Consider the following 20320-nt stretch of genomic DNA (forward strand, 5'->3'; position numbering starts at 1 on the left):
GTAAAGGAAAACGGCACAGCAAAACAATGAGGCATTGAATGTATAAACAAAGCTGAAATATACATATAACGTATATTATGACTTGAGTAATTTGCACATCTCTCATAGTGTTTCGGCCAAACGCCCTTTGTTGGTATTTCCTATTCTTCGACTATTCTGTGATCCTGAAATATTCCATACACTGTTTTGTGATCCTGTTTGATCAGGCACATAATTTGATGAATTTAAAACATTGTGGGATTGTTTTTGTTTACTATGGATACTGGTGCAATTGTTCAAAATTCCTCATAGTCTATAGATGCATTTCCAAACAATGAAGCTCCATCTATATTTTGACCCCCCCCCCTTTCGTTTTCCCATAGTTCTTATTACTAATAATCTTATAATCTTATTACTGTTTCTCTCAAATAAATTTGAGAATCCTGACTGATTAACATTTGTACACTTATTCACTGAGTAACAACTATTTATTCCACCAGTTATTACACAGTAATTACACTCATCTATAATAAAAACAAAGGCGCAATAAATTGTTTCACATAAAAACATTGCTAAATTCTTTATTTTCGAAGCTCACCTAGCCTATATTCGACAGTTTCTCTATTCATTTCTTTGTGTACCCCATTTTGCGCAAACCCGCTTGGCGCGCGCTCCCCTGGCAAAGCAAGCCAGACGCGTGCAAGTATCTCACGATTTCGCCTGTTCGCTGTTTCAACCTTTCCTCTAGTTCTCGAGCACGGAGTTCACTGGGTTTACTCTGACACCGCTGACTCCACCGTCACGCCCTCCAACAGCCACGCACCCTCTTTCCGCCAATAGGCCCACAATCACGTACTGATCACGCGCTGCCTGCGCTCTGATTGGACGGCGTCCGCTACACCTTTGTTTTTGATTGGTAACATGTTACCACCAGCCAGTCTATTCCGAATTTTGTTTCTGTTTTTTTTCGTATCTGCTTTTGATTCACTCAGCTGAGGCCAGTCCGCTGTTGGCAGCGGCAATACTTGTGTGCTCAGGTCTCATTTAGTGTTCGCATTGCTAGTATCTCTATTGTTATTTTTACACGTACTTTCCTATGCTGACTTTTACACCACCCCTGATTTCAGAGCAACCTTGTCGGGTAAGTTGATGGATTTTTACTTTAAATTGGCTAATTAACTAACGGCATTAACTTGTTATCTTCAAGTATTTATAACAAAGCCCACCGATAAAATACCGATGACTGCCATACATGTATTACAGTATTATAACTGATGATGGAAGCATGCAGCCCAAATTGACCGTGGAGTTTTTTCTCACAGGGAGCCTGGTTTATTTGAGGTCAGATTGAAACTAATGTATCCCTGCCCAACGGCTACTGTATCAACTGTGTGATCACATATTGCTACATTGTATCTGCTCTATATCACTGCATTGTTACATTGTATTACTTTGTAATTAGATTGTTCGTTGTTATGTGATGGTATTACGTTACCGTTGCCCCTAGTAGCCAAATGTACACATATTTCTGCATTTTATTGTGTTTTATTAGGCTAATGTGACTGTTTTGGCGTATTGCTATGGGGCTTTTGTTCCTGTGAGCTTGGTTGAACATATTGGTCATAAGTAGACTGATTAATTGACTAATTGATTGTATCTGATTTTATAATCTATGTTGGATGAAGGTTGGATTTGGATTAAAAAGTGTTTCCATTGGTGTCAACAAAACAAAGTGACTGGCTGTTAATGCTGGGGAGTGTCCTCAGTCCTCAAGAGCAGTTAAATGGGGGGGGGGGGGGGGGGGGGATTCTCAACTTAACCCAAGACTTCCTGATGCAGCCCCCCACCCCCTCGTGCACCACAGTCTACAGTGGTGTATGTCACTCACAGGTCTATTTTTGGTGATGGGAGGTTCCTCCTGGCTCCTAAATCCAATGTCATGTGAGCTACTGGGAGCTGGTAGGGTTGGGTGCACCCACCTGCTCAAATGGCTGCCCGCGCTGCAGTGGGGCCCCTCTCTCCTTTTCTGTCTCTCCAAGCCTCTGAGGCAGCTAGCTGCCGCACTGTGCATTCAGCAACTGAGTATTCTTCTAGATGTGCAACTTAGCGTTCAGAAGATGCCAGCCCACTGCACTACATAGCTACATGCACATCTAGGAGAATAGTCAACCCCTGTTCATTGACTACTGTCTATGTGGCGTTTCCACCATTTTGAGGCTTCTATGGTTCATGACTTGGGACTCAAAACAGTCTGATGTTTCTCCCTTGATCCATTATTGTTCAATGAACCTTGGTAATGAGATGCTTATATGATCTTTGAGGGAACCATTGCAGTAGTAGGACTAGAGATATTTAATGAGATGTCAGTGTTGGAAGAGTCTGCAACCATCAGAAGTTATTGAGCTGTCATGGTGATAAGAAACGGACTGGCCATTGGGCAGTTCGGAAAAATGCCAGATGGGCTGGTCCATCTTTAGCCTATTGGGACAGTCTAAATAAAAATGATTTATTTGGCTAATAATGGGGGCCCCTAGAAGAAAAAAGGGGATGGTCCATGTCAAGAATGCCCAGGCCGATTTCTGGTCCCAATCTGTCCCTGGTGGAGGTTAACGGTGTGGCCTCCCTCCATCCGATCTACTGGCCCATAGGGCTTTGGTCAAAAGTAGTGCATAGTAGTATATAGGGAATAGGGTTCCATTTGGGACATATAATGTGATGTAATGGTGATCGACTTTGCATCTTCCCAGTGGCCTCCCTCCCTCCCTCAGGCTGATGTAATGGACATCAGGGTGATGATGATGGAGAGGAACAGGCACGACAGTGAGCAGTCCTGCTGCAGCACCTTTCAGTACCATGACCTGGAGGCCGCTGAGGCACTTGTCAGCATGAGTTCCTGGGGACAAAGGTCAGCAAATGACAAGCCACGCCCCCTGACCCCTACCTCGGACTCCTGCGACTCCCTCCTCCACCCTGAGATCATCGAGTCCCCCAAGGACCCGGTCGCACTCTCATCGCTGGTATGTGGAATCTTATTATGTAGGCTACTGTGGTTAAAATGTATACTGGAAGTTCACGTTTTATGCTAACGTAGCCTAGTAGCCTGAATTCAGGAAAAAAAAGTTTACCCCTTTTTTTTTGTCATATCCAATTGGTAGTTACAGTCTTGTCCCATTGCTGCAACCCCCATACGGACTCGGAAGAGGCGAAGGTCGTCCTCCGAAACACAACCCCACCAAGCCGCAGTGCTTCTTGACACAATGCATGCTTAACCTTAAAGCCAGCCGCACCATTGTGTCGGAGAAAACACTGTACACCTGGCGACCGTGTCAGCGTGCATGCGCCTGACCCACCACAGGAGTCACTAGAGCGAGATGGGACAAGGTCATCCCGGCTGGTCAAACCCTCCCCTAACCCGGACAACACTGGGCCAATTGTTCATCGCCTCATGGGTCTCCAGGTCGCGGCCGGCTGCGACACAGCCCGGTATCGAACCAGGATCTGTAGTAACGCAGCCATAGACCGCTGCACCACTTGGGAGGCCCCCAAAACTAATTTTAATCAATCAAAACTACAATAAGCTTTTTTTTATTGAGAATTATATTGGTTTGTTTCACATTTGACAGTTCAAATGTTTAATTCCTGTTTCTCTTTCTTTTTCCCAGTGCATGACCCCCCCTCACAGCCCCAGCTTTACCGAGACCGCTACCACAACAGCTGTCCTCACCACCTCATTGGCCAGCTCAGGCCCCAGACCAGTCTTAACCCGGCCTAGACTCTGTGCAGGTCTTCCCTGCGAAAATGCCCTTCTCCTGGACCAACGACCTGGTACGGTCCCCATCTTCAAGAGCTCTGGAGCTCCAGAGCTGCCCAGCAGAGCCATGGTGACCAGCGTCATCCGGCACACTGCTGACAGGGCCCTCACACAGCACAGCAACAACATTCCACCTCAGTCCCTCATAGGGCAGCACACAGACACCAACTCCAACAGAAACCCTACTGCAACCCTTCTGGCTGAGGCCGTTCCTATGCAGACTGAACCACAGAGCTGCAGCACTGGTCTGTGTGTTAAGGTAGAGAAGGATCAAGGAAGTCCTTCCTTACCTGACAGCAGCACAGGCCCCTCTACTACTCCCACCCAAAGGTCCCCATCCCAGCCCATCGCCACCTCCCAGTCCTCACCACCCATTCCCAGCTCCCAGGTCCTCTGCCAGGTATTTCCAGTCAATGGGCGGACAGGGATGATCTCTGCATTCGTCCAGGCAGGCCCAGTCCAGATGACCCAGGGGGGGGGCAAGCCCATACTACCCCAGTCACCCTCCTTCCCCCAGTCGCTGCAGCTGGTGGGCTCCTCGGTGACTCAGGGGACGGTGATGTTTGTGGTTCCCCAGCCCCCCGTGTCCCAGGCTCCGTCGTGCGCACAGACTGTAATGACCCTGGGTAACACAAAGCTTCTGCCCCTGGCCCCAGCTCCAGTTTACATGCCCTCAGGGCAGAGCAGCAATGCCACACAAGCAGACTTCTCCCGCAGACGGAACTACGTCTGCAACTTCCCCGGCTGTAAGAAGACCTACTTCAAAAGTTCCCACCTCAAGGCTCATCTCAGAACTCACACTGGTAGATACCCACTCAATACGACACTAATGGGTATTCTACCCAATGGCAATTAGATGAATGATCATGTTGAATATGTAGTGTGTTATCTTCCACTGATGTACTTATGCTTTCCATTTCTACCCTCCTGACCAGGTGAGAAACCATTCAGCTGCCACTGGGAGGGCTGCGACAAGAAGTTTGCCCGCTCCGATGAGCTCTCCCGCCACAGGCGAACACACACCGGTGAGAAGAAGTTTGTGTGTAACGTGTGCGATCGGCGCTTCATGCGCAGCGACCACTTGACCAAGCATGCTCGCCGACACATGACCTCCAAGAGGACCTCCACTTGGCCGGCTGAAGTCCGCGACCTCCACAAGATGACGGTATCTAAGGGCCTGTCGAGTGGCTCCAAACTTCCTCTCAGTGTGCTAGTCCCTTCCCCCAATTAGCTGGGGCTCCCAGGCCGTACGGTCATCTCAGGACAATATCCCACCACCGACCACACAAGACCAAGGAGAAAATGAAACAAAACCATAGGCTGCTACACATTCATGGACAGAAACAAACTGACCTTGCACTGGATTTTTTAATTATGCTTGTTTTGTACTTCCTTGATCTCTATATGTAATTATGTTTACTCATGTAATATGTATACAGTATGTAATGTTTAGCAAAATGTATGCACTCTTTTTGCCAAAGCCTTTGCGTTGTGCTTACAGTATCTGTTACTATTGGTCTCTGTGATTGTAAATATGTATATATGAATATCTATATATGATTGTTATGTGTATTCCAATCTGCATGTATTGACAATACGTCAATATATGTTATTGATATTTTTAAACATGTCAGTGGACAATATTCCTCACTGTGATACTACCTACTTTCTTGCTTTGCATATTATTTAATAAACATTTGTTTTAAAAAGTGCTGTTTTTGATAGCTTGATCGTTTTGCTTTTGTTTTATTACAGATACAGTATAACCAGTATAAATACCTCACATTATTTCTTAGTAAATACTAAATACTTTAAAGAGCTTCACCATACTAATAATATGAGTAATCAATGATTAAATGAATTCTATAGATATGGTCACGCTGAGAAAAGTGCTGTCCCTATGTGTAGTTTTACTAGCTTTCAATGTAGGCAATGGTCATTATGAGTCCCATTGTTTTTTTTTTCATAATAAAATACATGACTAATCTTGGTTGTATGGTCTATATTTTCTCAATAACATATGACCAAACGCTATTTCTCAATCTCACCCATAGAGATCCTATTAAATTCCTAATTCTAAGATCTCAGCAGTGTTGACAACAATATTACGTGTTGTTTCACAATCGCACTCGATCCCCTTTGATTTCGAATACCCGTCTCTCCACTCCACCCAGTAACAACGTTCCACTAATTAAATTGCAGTATTTTACAGCGCCAAGAGGGGCGCGACCAATTGGAGACGACCGTTCAGCTGAAACGATCAGAGGATTTTAACTGGCTAACACGGTACCCGCCCATTTGTTTTACAGAACGACAGTCCACGTAAGCGCTCCACTAAAATATAGGACAACAACGCCACTCAGTGAAAATAAAATAAAGTACAATTTCTGTGAGTAAAGATATATATTTTTTTTTTTCAGCTTTCCAGTTCGTAAGTTTATAGACACACACCATCATATCACACCTAAACGTAGCACTTTTTGTCAAGCTTTTGCAATATAATTCTAAATATATTACTATTTCATCCTGTACTTAATCATTTTTTCCTATTGGCAAAGTGACATAATGACCAAAAAGCTTAATCATATTTGCCCACGTTGAGTATGTTTTATTAATAAAATAACAAATAATTTGTAACCGTATGAATGATATATTGAATGAATTAGACAGGTTAGATAACTTGCAAAATAACCATTGTAAATACCACATCACCCACGCTGACCAGATGCGTCTGTGAGAGGACAAGGTAGCATTCACACGTTCCCTTTTGTTCATGCAGGATGGTTGGCCCACAGCCTTCTGCATAGGAGGTGACTGAGGTTAGGCAAACGGCAGATAGCCTAGCGGTTGGGCCAGTAACTGAAAGATCACTGGTTCAAATCCCTAGGAAATAAATATTATTTTCTACCCATGAGCAAGGCAGTTAACCCACAACTGCGCCAATGACATGGCCGTCGATTAATGTATTCCGTTGCGCCATTTATATATTACAATGGTTTTGTTTTAATTGTATCTCGCAAGCATCCGCATTGGGAAGTTTGTCACACAGCCAAACATTTATAATATTCCGTATAAACAGTGCCCATTATGTTCGGAGGAAATGGTTCATCCGTATATGGAGAGACAATGTAGATATGTATAGTAAAGAGTAGCACTGGTAAGGCAAATAACTACTCTTTGTCCTACTTTTCAGTGCAACCTTACCTCCGATGGGGCCAACTTCATTGTTTTGACCGTCTTTTGTCTCCTTTTGACTTTGTGTCCAGCAGCACGTAACAAAACAGTGGATTGTCATCACAAATTTGATTGGCCAAAATAAAAAAATACCAACATGACTTGAATCACACCAGAATAATGTAAAACTACTGTTTCATCCAGGTAGCATTATTTATTTCAAAATGGTATCATGCCCCTCTGCAACTACATTAAACAGCTTTAGCTAAAATGAAAGTAAGATTACGGTCCAGCCAATCCATACGAAATGTGTGATAGACATCCACAAATTAATACGAAATGCTCCGAGACCAGGTTGGCTAAATTGGTCTTTCTGCTTAAATATCAGGAAAATAGTAACTTGGGTATGAAAGTTGGCCTTTGTCTGTGTATAATGTAAACAAATATAGATATCGTGAGCCATTTAAACGTTAAACTACATTGTATTTGTTGAGTAGGATTAGCTAAACAAGCCAGCTGGCCACATCAACAGAATGGATTGCACCCGTAATAGCAGATAAACACAATTTGTTTGCAGGCCTTTTCTATAATGGCAACTTAACCACAGTTTCAAGCAAGTTATAAAATCCTTTTGACTGCAGTTACATTTTATACTGCTTGTTCGTCAAATAAATCCGTCGAATCTTGTTGACATTAGCTATTCATCCAGCTTGCTATAGTAGCTAAACTTGCTTAACCCCGTTGCATTTTTTCTACTCATTTCGAACTTTATATATGACATTATATTTGGTATTTCCAACGTTTTAACCCGTTGTTACAAAGTGTGCTAGCTCTATTGTCTCACATTCGCGCGCCTTTTTTTTGACATTGTGTAACTCCTTCCTTTCACGGTTTTATAACCATCAAAAAAAGCTTAGACTTTTCCCGCAATCGTTGAAGTGACACGTGAGAGAATTGCAATCTGATTGGCTCCGCCACACCGGAAATGAAAATACCGACCATTAACTTTGTTTCTATTGGCTGCTCGGATTCCACCGCCAGAATTTCAATAAATAGGGAACTCCAAACGTTGTAATGCAGTTGCGGCATTGATTTGTCAGGAGAACTCTATACGCTTGTTGTACTGCATATGTTTGTGAATACATAGGGAAACATTACATTTTATTTTCCCCCTGCAATTTTACAGAAATTTAATTTCTCCTGTTGTATCGCCTATCTGTCATTCAAAATGCTTACAACTCGCTCACCACTCTCTAAGAAGAACACCAATGCAATCACCACTCAAATGGACAACATTTCGCTGGTTGACAAAGAAAACACGGTACGTTTGAACTACGGACATAACGTTAACTTTATTTTAAGCAGTTTGTCAGTGAGTGTGACCTCAACTGGTTAGTTAACGTTCTGTCAAGTCTAATGGTCATGTCTGTCTCTAGCACATTATTTAATTGAATCTAAAGGAAGCAAGGTTCTAGTTAACTAGTTAAGTTAATGTGTCACGGAATCTCCTTTTTTAAATGTTTCCTCATGCAGCCTCCTAGCCTGAACACTACCCGGATTCTGGCCTCAAGAACCGCGCGCAAAATCTTTGCTGATGACTCTGAGGTGAGTGAACAATACTTTTGCTTAGTGTTCAAACAAGTTTATGAAAAGCGACAATTTTACAGTTTCATGAGTTATGTAATTAGCCTGGTAATTCGCTAGAAGTTGATCTTGAGGTAGTCATTTGGCGCCAAGTGTTTCTAATCCTAGCTAGTTGACGTTAAGCTGGTGAGCCATCAAGTCATGATTACAGTATGCGCCTAGCTATCTAAACGTAAGTATTCAAGCAATGTTTTAAATAGCTCCGCTTTTGCATGACTAGTTACACAAGTTGGCTGCTCGCTGTTCATAAGGCTAGCTAGTAGCCTTCCACTCAATCCATGTTACGACAGCCTTTGTCTTGGCGGGGTGTGACAAGATGGCGGAGTGAGTGGTCGCATTAAACTGAGATCCTGAAATTTAAATTGAATTCAAGCCCTAATTTGAGTTTGACGACGAACAGTTAAAAGTACTTGTTTGTAGTCTTTGAAACATTTTTTTTTATTAGTCTGGTGGTTTCCACTTAACGTTATACTTCAAGCAAGTTCAGCCAAGGCTAGCTAGTAACATTAGCCGAGGTGGAAATTTAACGAACAAGCTATTCGACTGAATGCCTTTGAGAGGACTAAAAAAAAAATACCCTCAATTGCAAACGTTTCCAAAACTACAGAGTTGAATGCAGCATGCATTAAAGGATCACTGATGTAAACCTGTTGAAGGAGAAAGTTGGTGCCCTGACAAGAGACGCGGGGGGTTTGCTGTCATTAACGGCCACAGGGTGGGGCTACGTGACTGACTGGTTAATGCTTTGAGTTGGCCTGCTTATACAGTAGGTTAATGCATCTTAATACCGTTTCAACTAGTGAGTTTATTCGCGTAATCGTTTATCTAAACACCGCATATAGGTGATATTGCATAGGGCCATGCTGTTTGTATTGGCGAATTTTGGATGTGAACATTAATCAAGGTAAGCACTAAATGTGTTTTGTTTCTCATTTGATGGCATACTAAGATCAGTTTCATTTTGTTTCAATATCGATATGTATGTGAAACCCTTTATTTTCAGAGATTTATTTTAAGTTTGAGCCCATTTGAAGATCTAAACTATTCATGTTATTACACGACTTAACCATTTATTTCCCTTTATGGTCGTCCCTGTTTATTCTAGACAAGACAACTCTTACTCGGATACTGTATTATGCAACATTTAAAGTCCAGTTTCGTAGTTTTTTTTCAAGAGACACATTCCCCAGATGCGACTTAAAATGTTGGACTTCGCAATGGGGTGAAAGTCTTGAGTTGAAAAACAAATATTCTACAGATAACATTATGGTTGGAGGTGACTGTTGCTCCTGATGACTGAATGAATTGGTATCCCACCAGGCATTCTGCCCATTGTTTTAACTTAAGACCTTTCTGCTCTGACATTCCGATATTTGGCGTTCTTAGAATCTAACTTCAAAACAACCTTGGTTTAACTCTACAACTAGTAACAGACGATTAAAATCTAGAATTGATTATTGGTTGGCATCTCAAATTTTATTGGTCACATACACATGGTTAGCAGATGTTGTTGCTGCCCAGTCGGAACTAGAAGCACAAACATTTCAAGACACCCAATAAACACATCTAAGGATTCTTACAATCTTACGAATCTTGTCAGTGAATGTAGTATTTCTTCAGCTTCTCTGACAGACTACTGTTACTTTTTTTTTTTTTTTGATAGTAACTATTTTCTAAAGCACACTGGGAATTTAACTATTTCCTTTTTAAAGAATGAGTTTTGTTTAGTCTAAAGCTCTTAACAGAGACCTATCTCAATTCTGCTCTTCTGATGGGAAATGTGTTAAATTCAGAATTCAACTTGCCATCACTACTCACTAAAATGCTAGTTTGGAAGAGATTCTCCACGCAGAAGAATATAGATATTAACAGGCTGAGCAATAAACTTAATTTTAAATGAAGGTGGAAAAGCAGAGCTTGCTAAATGCCGATGTGAACTGGACGACACATACAATGATAAGGAACGGGGTGCTTTCATCTGTTCAAAAGCCAAATAGATTGAAAAGGGTGGGAATAACACCCTATTTCTTTCATTTGCAGACTAGGAATAGTGTTATTACATAATTGATGAAATGCTGTTAACTTGAAATTAAGAAAATGCACCCTTTCTACAGTTCACTATCAATCTCATCTTTCAGAAGGTGACTGATTCTTTTTATGATTCAGTTAAGCCTATAGAAGTGCGGTTTAAGAAACTGATTCTGATATAGATATTACGGAGTTGGACCAAGCCATTAAACAAATGCCTATAAGTAAATCTCCTGGACCAGATGGCCTGACTCCAGAATTCTATTGACATTTGGCCTGATATTATTTATTGTTTTTGGTCATTGCCAATGCTATCTTGCCTCCTGCTTTGAGACGGACTAATAGTTCCTATACTAAAACCAAAGGACTCTTCATGGATAATTGGAGACCAATCATGTTGGCCACTAAGTTACTAGCCCATGTCTATGCTGAAAAAAGGCCTTGATGTAATCAGTGAAACTCAATCGGCCTTCATTAAAGGAAGGAGTAACCATATAAACTCAGCAAAAAAGAAACGTCCTCTCACTGTCACCTGCGTTTTTATTTTCGGCAAACACAACGTGTAAATATTTGCGTGAACATAAGATTTAACAACTGAGACATAAACTGAACAAGTTCCAGACATGTGACTAACAAATTGAATAGTTTGTCCCTGAACAAAGAGGGTCAAAATTCAGTCAGTAAGTATCTGGTGTGGCCACCAGCTGCATTAAGTACTGCAGTGCATCTCCTCATGGCCCTTCCTTGGACACTGTGCTAACTAACCTCCAAACAAACTTCAATGCCATACAACACTCCTTCCGTGGTCTCCAACTGCCCTTAAACGCTAGTAAAATCAAATGGCTCCAGGTCATCTAAGTCTATGCTAGGTAAAGCTCCGCCTTATCTCAGTTCCCTGGTCACGATAACAACACCCACCCGTAGCACACGTTCCAGCAGGTATATCTCACTGATCATCCCCAAAGCCAACACTTAATTTGGCTGCCTTTCCTTCCAGTTCTCTGCTGCCAGTGACTGGAATGAATTGCAAAAATCGCTGAAGTTGGAGACTTATTTCCCTCACCGACTTTAAACATCAACTATCTGAGCAGCTAACCGATCACTGCAGCTGTACATAGTCCATCTATAAATAGCTCACCCAATTTACGTACCTCATCCCCATACTGTCTTTATTTTATTTACTTTTCTGCTCATTTGCACACCAGTATCTCTACTTGCACATCTGCTCATTTATCACTCCAGTGTTAATCTGCTAAATTGTAATTATTTGCTCCTATGGCCTATTTATTGCTGTCCTTATGCCTTTTGCACACTGTATATAGACTTTCTTTTCTCTGTCATTGACTTGTTTATTGTTTACTCCATGTGTAACTGTCACACTGCTTTGCTTTATCTTGGTCAGGTCGCAGTTGCAAATGAGAACTTGTTCTCAACTAGCCTACCTGTTAAATAAAGTTGGGGGGGAATTGAGTCATTAGTGAGTGGTTTTAGAATGAAATGGTCGACATTTCTGTCTAATCCTACATTTGTGGTATCATATTCCTAACAGTCTGTTTTAATGAACTTGGTGAACTTGAATTCCTAATGTGATTTTTGACCTTTCTAAATTACCTGTGATGTTGTGCACGTTTTCCCAACCATTTTTGTCCCTCTTCCTGGAAAATTATATTCAAGCACAATCCCCCCCACAACATTGATTTGGAATAATAGTTATTACGATTAATAGGAAATTCAATTTCAAAGGCCTTTGGTTTGACAAGGGTATTCATTTTATGTGGTTTGTTAGACAACACTGGGGAGTTTTTGCTGTTTGAGTTCATTGGTCAGTTTCAGGTTAATATTACTCGCAATAAATGAAGGTTTGCAATTCCACTTCCTTTACTTAAACAAAAGTACACTGAGGTTGTTCCCCCTTTTCCAAGTTTAAAAATGACTTGAATCTTTTGTATAAATTCAACAAGTGGATACGATTGGCAATTAATGAAGTAATTTAATATATCGCTATGGAAGTGACCCATGCTATGGTCAAAAGCGACTAGCTTTTTACCTTAATTGTCAAGTCATCTCAAGTTACATTTTAAAATGAGTTTTTCTTCTAGCTAACCTGTAAATGATTTCTTGCACAAAATAATCAATTGACAAAATGTGTTTTGTTCCTCTGATTCAGAATCTATAGAGAATTCTAGGAAGCTATAGTTTGAAATTCATGAATGGTTGTGTATAAAATCTCCAGAATTACCTGTTTACCTTTGTTAAATGGCATTGTGCTTATCCTTGTAACTCCAATCATAACTTTTATTAACATTATTATTATTATATTTGCTGCTGTAAATGGTGGGGAAATTCCTTTATTTTTCTTTGAGCTGTTACAATGTTTTTATAAATCCCCCAAGCTGTGAAACTTAAGTTGGGAAAATGTATTAGAAGTCATTGCTGTTGTCTCATTGCCTTGTATTCACAGGAATATTCCTGTATTGATGTGCAATGTTATTGTTGCAATACAGAAAGCCTTTGTCTTGAGCTCTAGCTAGCAAGAATGGCTGACGTTAGTGCTGTCTACTTTAAAAATAGGGGGGGGAAATGTTTTTATAGTAACCTTGCCCGTATACATAAACTGGCCTTTAGATTTTTTTTTCTTGTGTACATGTATTTAAAACATCCCTTTAATTTTATGCTATTTTTATATCCTAACATTGAGGAATATGCTCGTTTACCTGAGCAACATTTTACCAGTAATTTCAATTTTGTGAATTCTTTCAGGTTAAGCCCCAGGATGTCAAGAAATTCAACACAGAAGAGCCACTCCTGAAAGAAAATCCGCGCCGGTTCGTCATTTTCCCCATCAAGTACCATGACATCTGGCAGATGTACAAGAAAGCAGAAGCTTCATTCTGGACAGCTGAGGAGGCATGTCCAACTTGATGTGTTCATTTGATTCTGTTTTACATGTAAATGACATGTTATGATTTAATCTGTAGTACTTCATTTCCATACCAACCAGTTAAACCGTTGACTCGGTGCAGACAAATTCACATGCATTCAGTCATTTTTATCAGGACATTTATTTAATTGGTTTTCATATTTTGTTTTCCAGGTTGATCTTTCCAAAGACACGCAGCACTGGGATTCTTTGAAGGATGAGGAGAGATACTTTATCTCTCATGTACTGGCTTTCTTTGCTGCTAGTGATGGCATTGTCAATGAGAACCTGGTGAGTTGATCTTGAATGCATACAATACAAAAATCATTATTTCACTATACACTGTCAGAAATTACTGATCTGAGAGTTAGAAAATGGCAACTCCTCCAGTATTCAAGTGTGGCTGTGGAATTTGTTGCCTTTTACTTCCTTTTCACCACTAGGTAGAGCGATTTACACAGGAAGTCCAGGTGACTGAAGCAAGATGCTTCTATGGTTTCCAAATCGCCATGGAGAACATCCACTCTGAGATGTACAGCCTGCTCATTGACACCTACATCAAAGACCCTAAAGAGAGGTCAGTATTGGATATTTAGTATGTTAACCATATTTGTATTATCTGGCAATGATGAGAAGCGCAGGGGTACGTACCTCAGCTGATAATGGGAGCTGAGTGTTGGCGCTGGTTTTCAGATTAGTGGGCATGTGGTCTGCTGACTGAGGGGTGCCAACACGATATAGACGCCTGACTGAGCCTCATGATAGTAAAATGTACTCTACCAATGCCCATATTTCAAACCCCCTAAGCAATTTATTAAGCATTTTGTAGTGCAGCCTTGAACATTCTGAGAATGTGCCCAATGTACTTTGTCACACAGGGACTACCTTTTCAATGCCATTGAAACTCTCCCCTGTGTGAAGAGGAAGGCTGATTGGGCCCTGAACTGGATCGGTAACAAAAAGGCTGAATTTGGTAGGTACATCTCTTAAAAACCTGCACAGAATTGTTGTGGTCAATCAGTTGGTAATGGTGTTGCTTGTATTCCAGGTGAGCGTGTGGTTGCATTTGCTGCTGTTGAGGGGATCTTCTTCTCTGGGTCCTTTGCTGCCATTTTCTGGCTGAAGAAGAGGGGGCTCATGCCTGGCCTGACCTTTTCAAATGAGCTCATCAGCAGAGACGAGGTGGGTCTTTTCACTGTTGATTAAAAATCTTCTACACAATTATCCAGAGGGTGAACCTGGTTGAACTTGTCACTACCACCAGCATTCTTACTAACTGGTTCTGTCTAAATCCAGGGCCTCCACTGTGACTTTGCCTGCCTCATGTTCAAGCACCTGGTGCACAAGCCCTCAAAGGAGACGGTCACCAAGCTCATCAGGAACGCAGTAGAGATTGAGCAGGTAAATTGATTACACAATAAGGGCCTGTTGCCTTGACTCAGATTAAGCCTTTTCTTGGTATGTGAGTCAAATGTCACCGTTTCCCTATACTGCACTAGATGTCTGATACTGCACTACAGAGCTATGGGCCCTGGGCAGTAAATGGGAAGCCATTTGGGACACACACGGCCCTAATTGTGCTTAATAGAAAATGATATACCTGTGTATCCGGATTTGAATATTAAAGATCTGAACTAGTGAATACATGCTGATGTCTGTTCCCATTTCAGGAGTTCCTGACGAAAGCCCTTCCAGTAAAGCTGATTGGTATGAACTGCGACCTAATGACCCAGTACATCGAGTTTGTGGCTGACAGGCTGATGCTGGAGCTGGGCTTTGACAAGGTGAGATGGTAGTCTATGGGTCAGTCCCTAATGGCAACCCACTTTCTATGTAGTGCACTACTTTGACCAGTGCACTATGTAAAGGAAGTTGGGTGCATGCTGTCCCTCATGTTTTCTCCTTTCATATGGAGAATAAGTTCAATCCAACACCTGTTGTAATTCTAAGGCTATGTTTAGATGGGCAGTCCAATTCTAATCTTTTTTCAAATAGTTATTTTGACTGATCAGCTCTGTAAGATTTGGTGTGATTAGTCAAAAGTCCAATTGGTGGCGCGGATCATAATTGGCCTACCTGTGACCGTGGACCATTAGTTCTTAATTTTCTTGTGATAGACATGGGCTGGCAATGATGAGAAGCGCAGGGGTACGTACTTCAGCTGATAATGGGAGCTGAGTGTTGGTGCTGGTTCTCAGCTCAGTGGGCATGTGGTCTGCTGACTGAGGGTGTGCCAACACGATATAGACGCCTGACTGAGTCTTGCCTGTAAAGCTGTAGTTTAAATGTAGCCTGGTCCCAGATGTGTATGTGCTCTTGCCAGCACTATTGTGCATTAACCCAAACATGACAATGAGTTGACTTTTATTGCACACAGGCACTCTGGCTACTAGAAATGGGTGGGGTTAATGAAAGCATTTTAATTCCACTAGCAGACACCAATTAACTTCTCTTCTAGATCTACAGAGTGGAGAATCCTTTTGACTTCATGGAGAACATCTCATTGGAGGGCAAGACTAACTTCTTTGAGAAACGAGTAGGGGAGTACCAGAGAATGGGTGTGATGTCTGGCACCACAGACAACTCCTTCCGGCTGGATGCTGACTTCTAAAGCTCTTACTGAAACTGTAAATACTTGAAAAGGGACATGGCCCAGACTAGATCTCAACTGGCACCCTTTTCCCCATGTAGTGCACTACTTTTGACCAGAGTTCTATGTGGGCCTTGATGAAAAGTAGTCCACAATATAGAGACTAGGGTTCCATTTAGGATGTGTACTTGTGGTGTCTGGTTCACAGACAACAAATGTATATTACCATTCACAACGGACCCTATTTGCAGTAGATCTCTTTTCTTATTTGTATAGTACTGTTGAAATTTTATCTGTTTACTTTTTGTAATAAAATTTTAAAAATCCAATGCAGCATTTAACCCTGTTTTACTTTACACCATCTTGGCACTAAAGTACAAATGTATCTGCCTGGATAATAGGATGTTACTAATATGTAAGACATGCTACAGGATATGTTGTAATATAATCAGATCACTTATGCGTATTGCACTAGGAATTGCATTGTAAATTTGGGCAAGAAAGTCGATGGGGCATTGGGGAAATGATCTGAAAACATGTTTATGAATTTAGACAAGAACCCACCTGTCACATAACTAAGGTAGCCTAGTGGTTAGCGCTTTGGGCCAGTGCTGGATTGAATTCTTGAGCGGACGAGGTAAAACATCTCGTTCTGACCCTGAGCAAAGCACTTAACCCACTGTTCCCCAGTAGGCCTTCATTGTAAATAAGAATTTGTTCTACTTCGATGTTGACCATGTGATTTTCCGCATTTTTCAGTGCCATCAAGTAGCCTGATTTCAGATGTGTCATGAGAACATGATTATTACGGAAATCGTTATTGCAAGGCGTGTGCATTTATATTAATCTGACTCCGCAATAATAGTGATGGCTCCCGAGTGGTGCAGCGGTTTAAGGCACTGTCTCAGTGCTAGAGGTGTCTACGGACCATGGGTTTGATTCCACACTATCACAACTGGCTGTGATTGGTAGTCCCATGGCAGCGCACAGTTGGACGTTGTAGGCGTCATTGTAAATAAGAATTTGTTCTTAATACACATGATGTATAATGCGGTTAGGATGGGTTAATCACAGAGCAGGGGAAGAAGCCGATGGCCTGAACTTTGACTTTTCCAGAGATGGCCAGTGGGTCCACCGTATCCAGGTCCAGTCTGTGCTTATAGTGCAGCATATGAGCACCGTTCCCTGTCACCTAGAGAGATGGGGAAACAGTGGGAGAATCCTCTGGCTTCCATAGCCTCTTTGCGCCAATGTAATCAACATGTTATATGTTGGGTACCAAGTAAAAAGCTGACACCTAAGAGGAGTAGCAGGATGGCTAGTTTGCTTGCTATGCACGTATTCACTAGGGCTAGGCAAATGGAAGAAAGACCAACATGGAGGGACTACTACATATTGCACAATAAGAAACACTTGTTCCCTAATGAATACTCTAGGTAGCTACAGAAGAACCTACTTTTATCTATGTGGAGGTTATTTCCGGATCTGATATACAGTGAGCGCCAACTATTAGGACAGAGACACATTGGATTTTAAAAGTATCGGGACAAATAACTTTAAAAAAAATGTTCTTTACCTTTTTAATTAGGCATTTCAGTTAAATACATTCTTATTTACAATGATGGCCAAACCTGTACGACGCTGGGCCAATTGTGTGCCACCCTATGGGACTCCCAATCATGGCCGGATGTGAAACAGCCTGGATTCAAATCAGGGCCTGTGACGCCTCTTGCACTGAGATGCAGTGCCTTAGACCGCTGCACCACTCAGGAGCTCTTATGTGTATTAAAGTGGTCAAAAGCTTCGTATTTGGTCCCATATTCCCAGAACACAATGATTACATCAAGATTGTGACTCTACAAACTTGTTGGATGCATTTGCTGTCGTGTTTCAGATTATTTTGTGCCCTATAGAAATGAATGGTAAATAATGTATTACGTCATTTTGCAGTCACCTTTTATTGAAAATTAGAATATCTGTTTCTAAACATGTCTACATTAATGTGGATACTACCAGGATTACTGATAGTCTTGAATGAATCGTGAACAATGAGTGAGAAAGCTAGATGTAGTATCCACAATTAAATATATCCCCCCCCCCCCCCCCAAAAAAACACGCTAACCTTCCCTGTTATTGTAATAATGATATTTATGCCTCTGTAACAAATTGGTGGACTATACACAAATGCTTTGATTTCTAAACTGTTCACCCGATATGTATGAAATACCCTCAAATGAAAGTTGAGTCTTTACTTAAACCTCAGTCATTGTATACAGATCCAAAACATGTCAGCCTTTTGGAGCTGGAATGAGGTAGACCACCACAATTAAACACTGATATATTTGGCTTTTACCTCAGACAACATAAGAAACCTCCTAAAGTCAACCTCAACGTGATTGTGGTGGCTTATTTCTGCTTTACCAAACGAGGAGCGTTAAACGTCACACACCAGTCAGAGTTATACTTAAACTACATTTTTAATAAGAGCTTTGCAATAGCAATTTGACTGAATGATGTGCCATCTCTAATGAACCATTGAAAGTAACTTCAGAAAAGTACAAAGATCTGTTACAGCCAAGATACACCCCTCTCGACCTACATGACGAACCACAGATCTTAGGAACAGTTCACAAATTAAGACTTTTACTTGAGAGAGAGGAGTATCCCATAGCCAGATAGCATTCTCTATAAATTATCGCTCAGTTTGGTCCCTAAAATGAGGTTCTAATATCGTTCCTGGTACTTCATAGCACAGAACCATTACCTCATCCAATGGCATAACTCAATTGTCAACTCTAGATACTCCCATCTCAAGTGAACTCCCTCTTGACCCCACTCCTGGACAAGCTCACTGAGGGGAGTGACTTGCGCACAGACATTGTGGAGACAAGTAATTGGTTCCCCCTTCATCACCCCATCCCTTCACATGGTTTAACAGATACATTCACATATGAAGACAAAGTCCCATCCTGTCCTCTTCCCTTTCTGATATTCTGCATAGCACCAGAGACATGTAAAAGACAAGCCTGACCTCTCCCCTCTCTGGGCCCCAAGTGACTGAGCCCCAGCTGAGGGAAGAAATGCAACTGCCAACACTAGAGTCTTAGAAATATATTCTAATAAAAAGTATATCACATAATATTATGCAGATATGACATCTTAATTACTTATGTTACCCAACTAATTCTGTGAAAAATATATTATACTGAATTATTACTAGGTCATGAAGGCAAACTGATTAAGCACTTTCCCCGTGCTTGATGAATATACAACCCTGGGACACAAAAACAAGGAAATGAAAGATTGGTATTCAGTCATATGCTGTGTTGGATTTGCACCAAACATAATGCTTTGTATTCAGGACAAAAAGTTCCTTTCTTTTTTCCAGTTTTACTTTAGTGCCTTAATGCAAACAGGATGCATGTTTTGGAATATTTTTATTCTGTACATGCCTCCTTTTCACTCTATCTTTTAGGTTATTATTGTGGAGTAACTGCAATGTTGTTAATTCTCAATTTTCTTCTATTAAAGCCATTTAACTCTGTAACTGGTTTAAAATCACATTTGGCCTCATGGTAAAATCCCTGAGCGGTTTCCTTCCTCTCATTCAACTGGGTTAGGAAGGACACCTGTATCTTTGTAGTGACTGGGTGTATTAAAACACCTTCCAAATTGTAATGAATAACTTCACCATGCTCAAAGAAATATTCAATGTCTGCTTTTCATTGATCCAGGACAGGCTATACAGATCAGGGGAATCTGGGTCCGTATGCATAGACGCTGGAAGATGTTTTGGGATGGAGTGATGGACATGGGGGGTGCTGAGTATTTATTTCTACTTGTACAGAAGTAATAAAGCCCATAGTTCACACAGGAGTAATATCATTTTGTGAAAAAGTATTATGAATGTTTTACATTTCAATTTATCAGGGGTTTTGGCTGTATGTAACAAACGTCTTAGTGTGCTGATCTAGGAACAGGTCCCCATAGTCCATGATGTCATCTTATTCATTGTGGTCGAAAAGTTCAAACTGATCCTAGATCAGCACTGAGGCATCTGAATCTGATCACAAGAGTCATCCTCACTTTAAACTCATCTTTCTGCACCAGGACGATCATCTCAAAGGTTGAGCCCAGTGTGAAGGCGTGCTAATGCAGCATAACTTCCTTGCCG

The 20320-nt window shown here is 41.3% G+C and overlaps 2 protein-coding genes and 2 non-coding genes across 6 annotated transcripts; all 4 read left to right on the top strand.

Moving 5' to 3' along the window:
* The first annotated feature begins 937 nt into the window (after window positions 1–937).
* LOC110529450 (Krueppel-like factor 11) lies at window positions 938–5776 on the top strand. Of its 3 annotated transcripts, XM_036984832.1 has the most exons (5): window positions 956–1120; window positions 1243–1320; window positions 2727–2996; window positions 3642–4593; window positions 4726–5776. In XM_036984832.1, exons 3-5 carry the CDS (start codon window positions 2757–2759, stop codon window positions 5019–5021), a joined length of 1488 nt encoding a protein of 495 aa, XP_036840727.1. In that variant the 5' UTR covers window positions 956–1120; window positions 1243–1320; window positions 2727–2756; the 3' UTR covers window positions 5022–5776. The 3 variants fall into 3 exon arrangements, with proteins under 3 accessions (XP_036840728.1, XP_021467296.1, XP_036840727.1); XM_021611621.2 differs by lacking the exon at window positions 1243–1320 and having other exon boundaries at window positions 939–1120; XM_036984833.1 differs by lacking the exons at window positions 1243–1320; window positions 2727–2996 and having other exon boundaries at window positions 938–1120.
* A 2245-nt stretch (window positions 5777–8021) lies between these two features.
* Window positions 8022–16475, top strand: LOC110529451 (ribonucleoside-diphosphate reductase subunit M2). Its single transcript, XM_021611622.2, has 10 exons — window positions 8022–8285; window positions 8498–8569; window positions 13397–13543; window positions 13731–13847; window positions 14000–14133; window positions 14435–14529; window positions 14605–14738; window positions 14853–14957; window positions 15227–15340; window positions 16015–16475. The coding sequence occupies exons 1-10, from the start codon at window positions 8193–8195 to the stop codon at window positions 16165–16167; spliced, it is 1164 nt and encodes a 387-aa protein (XP_021467297.1). The 5' UTR covers window positions 8022–8192; the 3' UTR covers window positions 16168–16475.
* Window positions 14176–14314, top strand: LOC118965685. Its single transcript, XR_005053063.1, has one exon. It is a non-coding gene; the product is annotated as a small nucleolar RNA SNORD94 (small nucleolar RNA).
* On the top strand, window positions 15681–15820 carry LOC118965686. Its single transcript, XR_005053064.1, has one exon. It is a non-coding gene; the product is annotated as a small nucleolar RNA SNORD94 (small nucleolar RNA).
* Window positions 16476–20320: the final 3845 nt, after the last annotated feature.

The sequence above is a fragment of the Oncorhynchus mykiss genome, chromosome 8 (assembly GCF_013265735.2).
Source record: "Oncorhynchus mykiss isolate Arlee chromosome 8, USDA_OmykA_1.1, whole genome shotgun sequence".
Lineage (NCBI taxonomy): Eukaryota > Metazoa > Chordata > Actinopteri > Salmoniformes > Salmonidae > Oncorhynchus > Oncorhynchus mykiss.

Bases quoted from the DNA above. Each gene is read 5' to 3' on its own strand.
- LOC110529450 (XM_021611621.2), top strand. From the start codon at position 1,076: ATGCTGACTTTTACACCACCCCTGATTTCAGAGCAACCTTGTCGG. The intron at 1,121-2,726 runs GTAAGTTGATGG...GCATCTTCCCAG, and splicing joins TTTCAGAGCAACCTTGTCGG to TGGCCTCCCTCCCTCCCTCA. The intron at 4,594-4,725 runs GTAGATACCCAC...CCTCCTGACCAG, and splicing joins TCATCTCAGAACTCACACTG to GTGAGAAACCATTCAGCTGC.
- LOC110529451 (XM_021611622.2), top strand. From the start codon at position 8,193: ATGCTTACAACTCGCTCACCACTCTCTAAGAAGAACACCAATGCAATC. The intron at 14,958-15,226 runs GTAAATTGATTA...TTCCCATTTCAG, and splicing joins ACGCAGTAGAGATTGAGCAG to GAGTTCCTGACGAAAGCCCT. The intron at 15,341-16,014 runs GTGAGATGGTAG...CTTCTCTTCTAG, and splicing joins TGGAGCTGGGCTTTGACAAG to ATCTACAGAGTGGAGAATCC.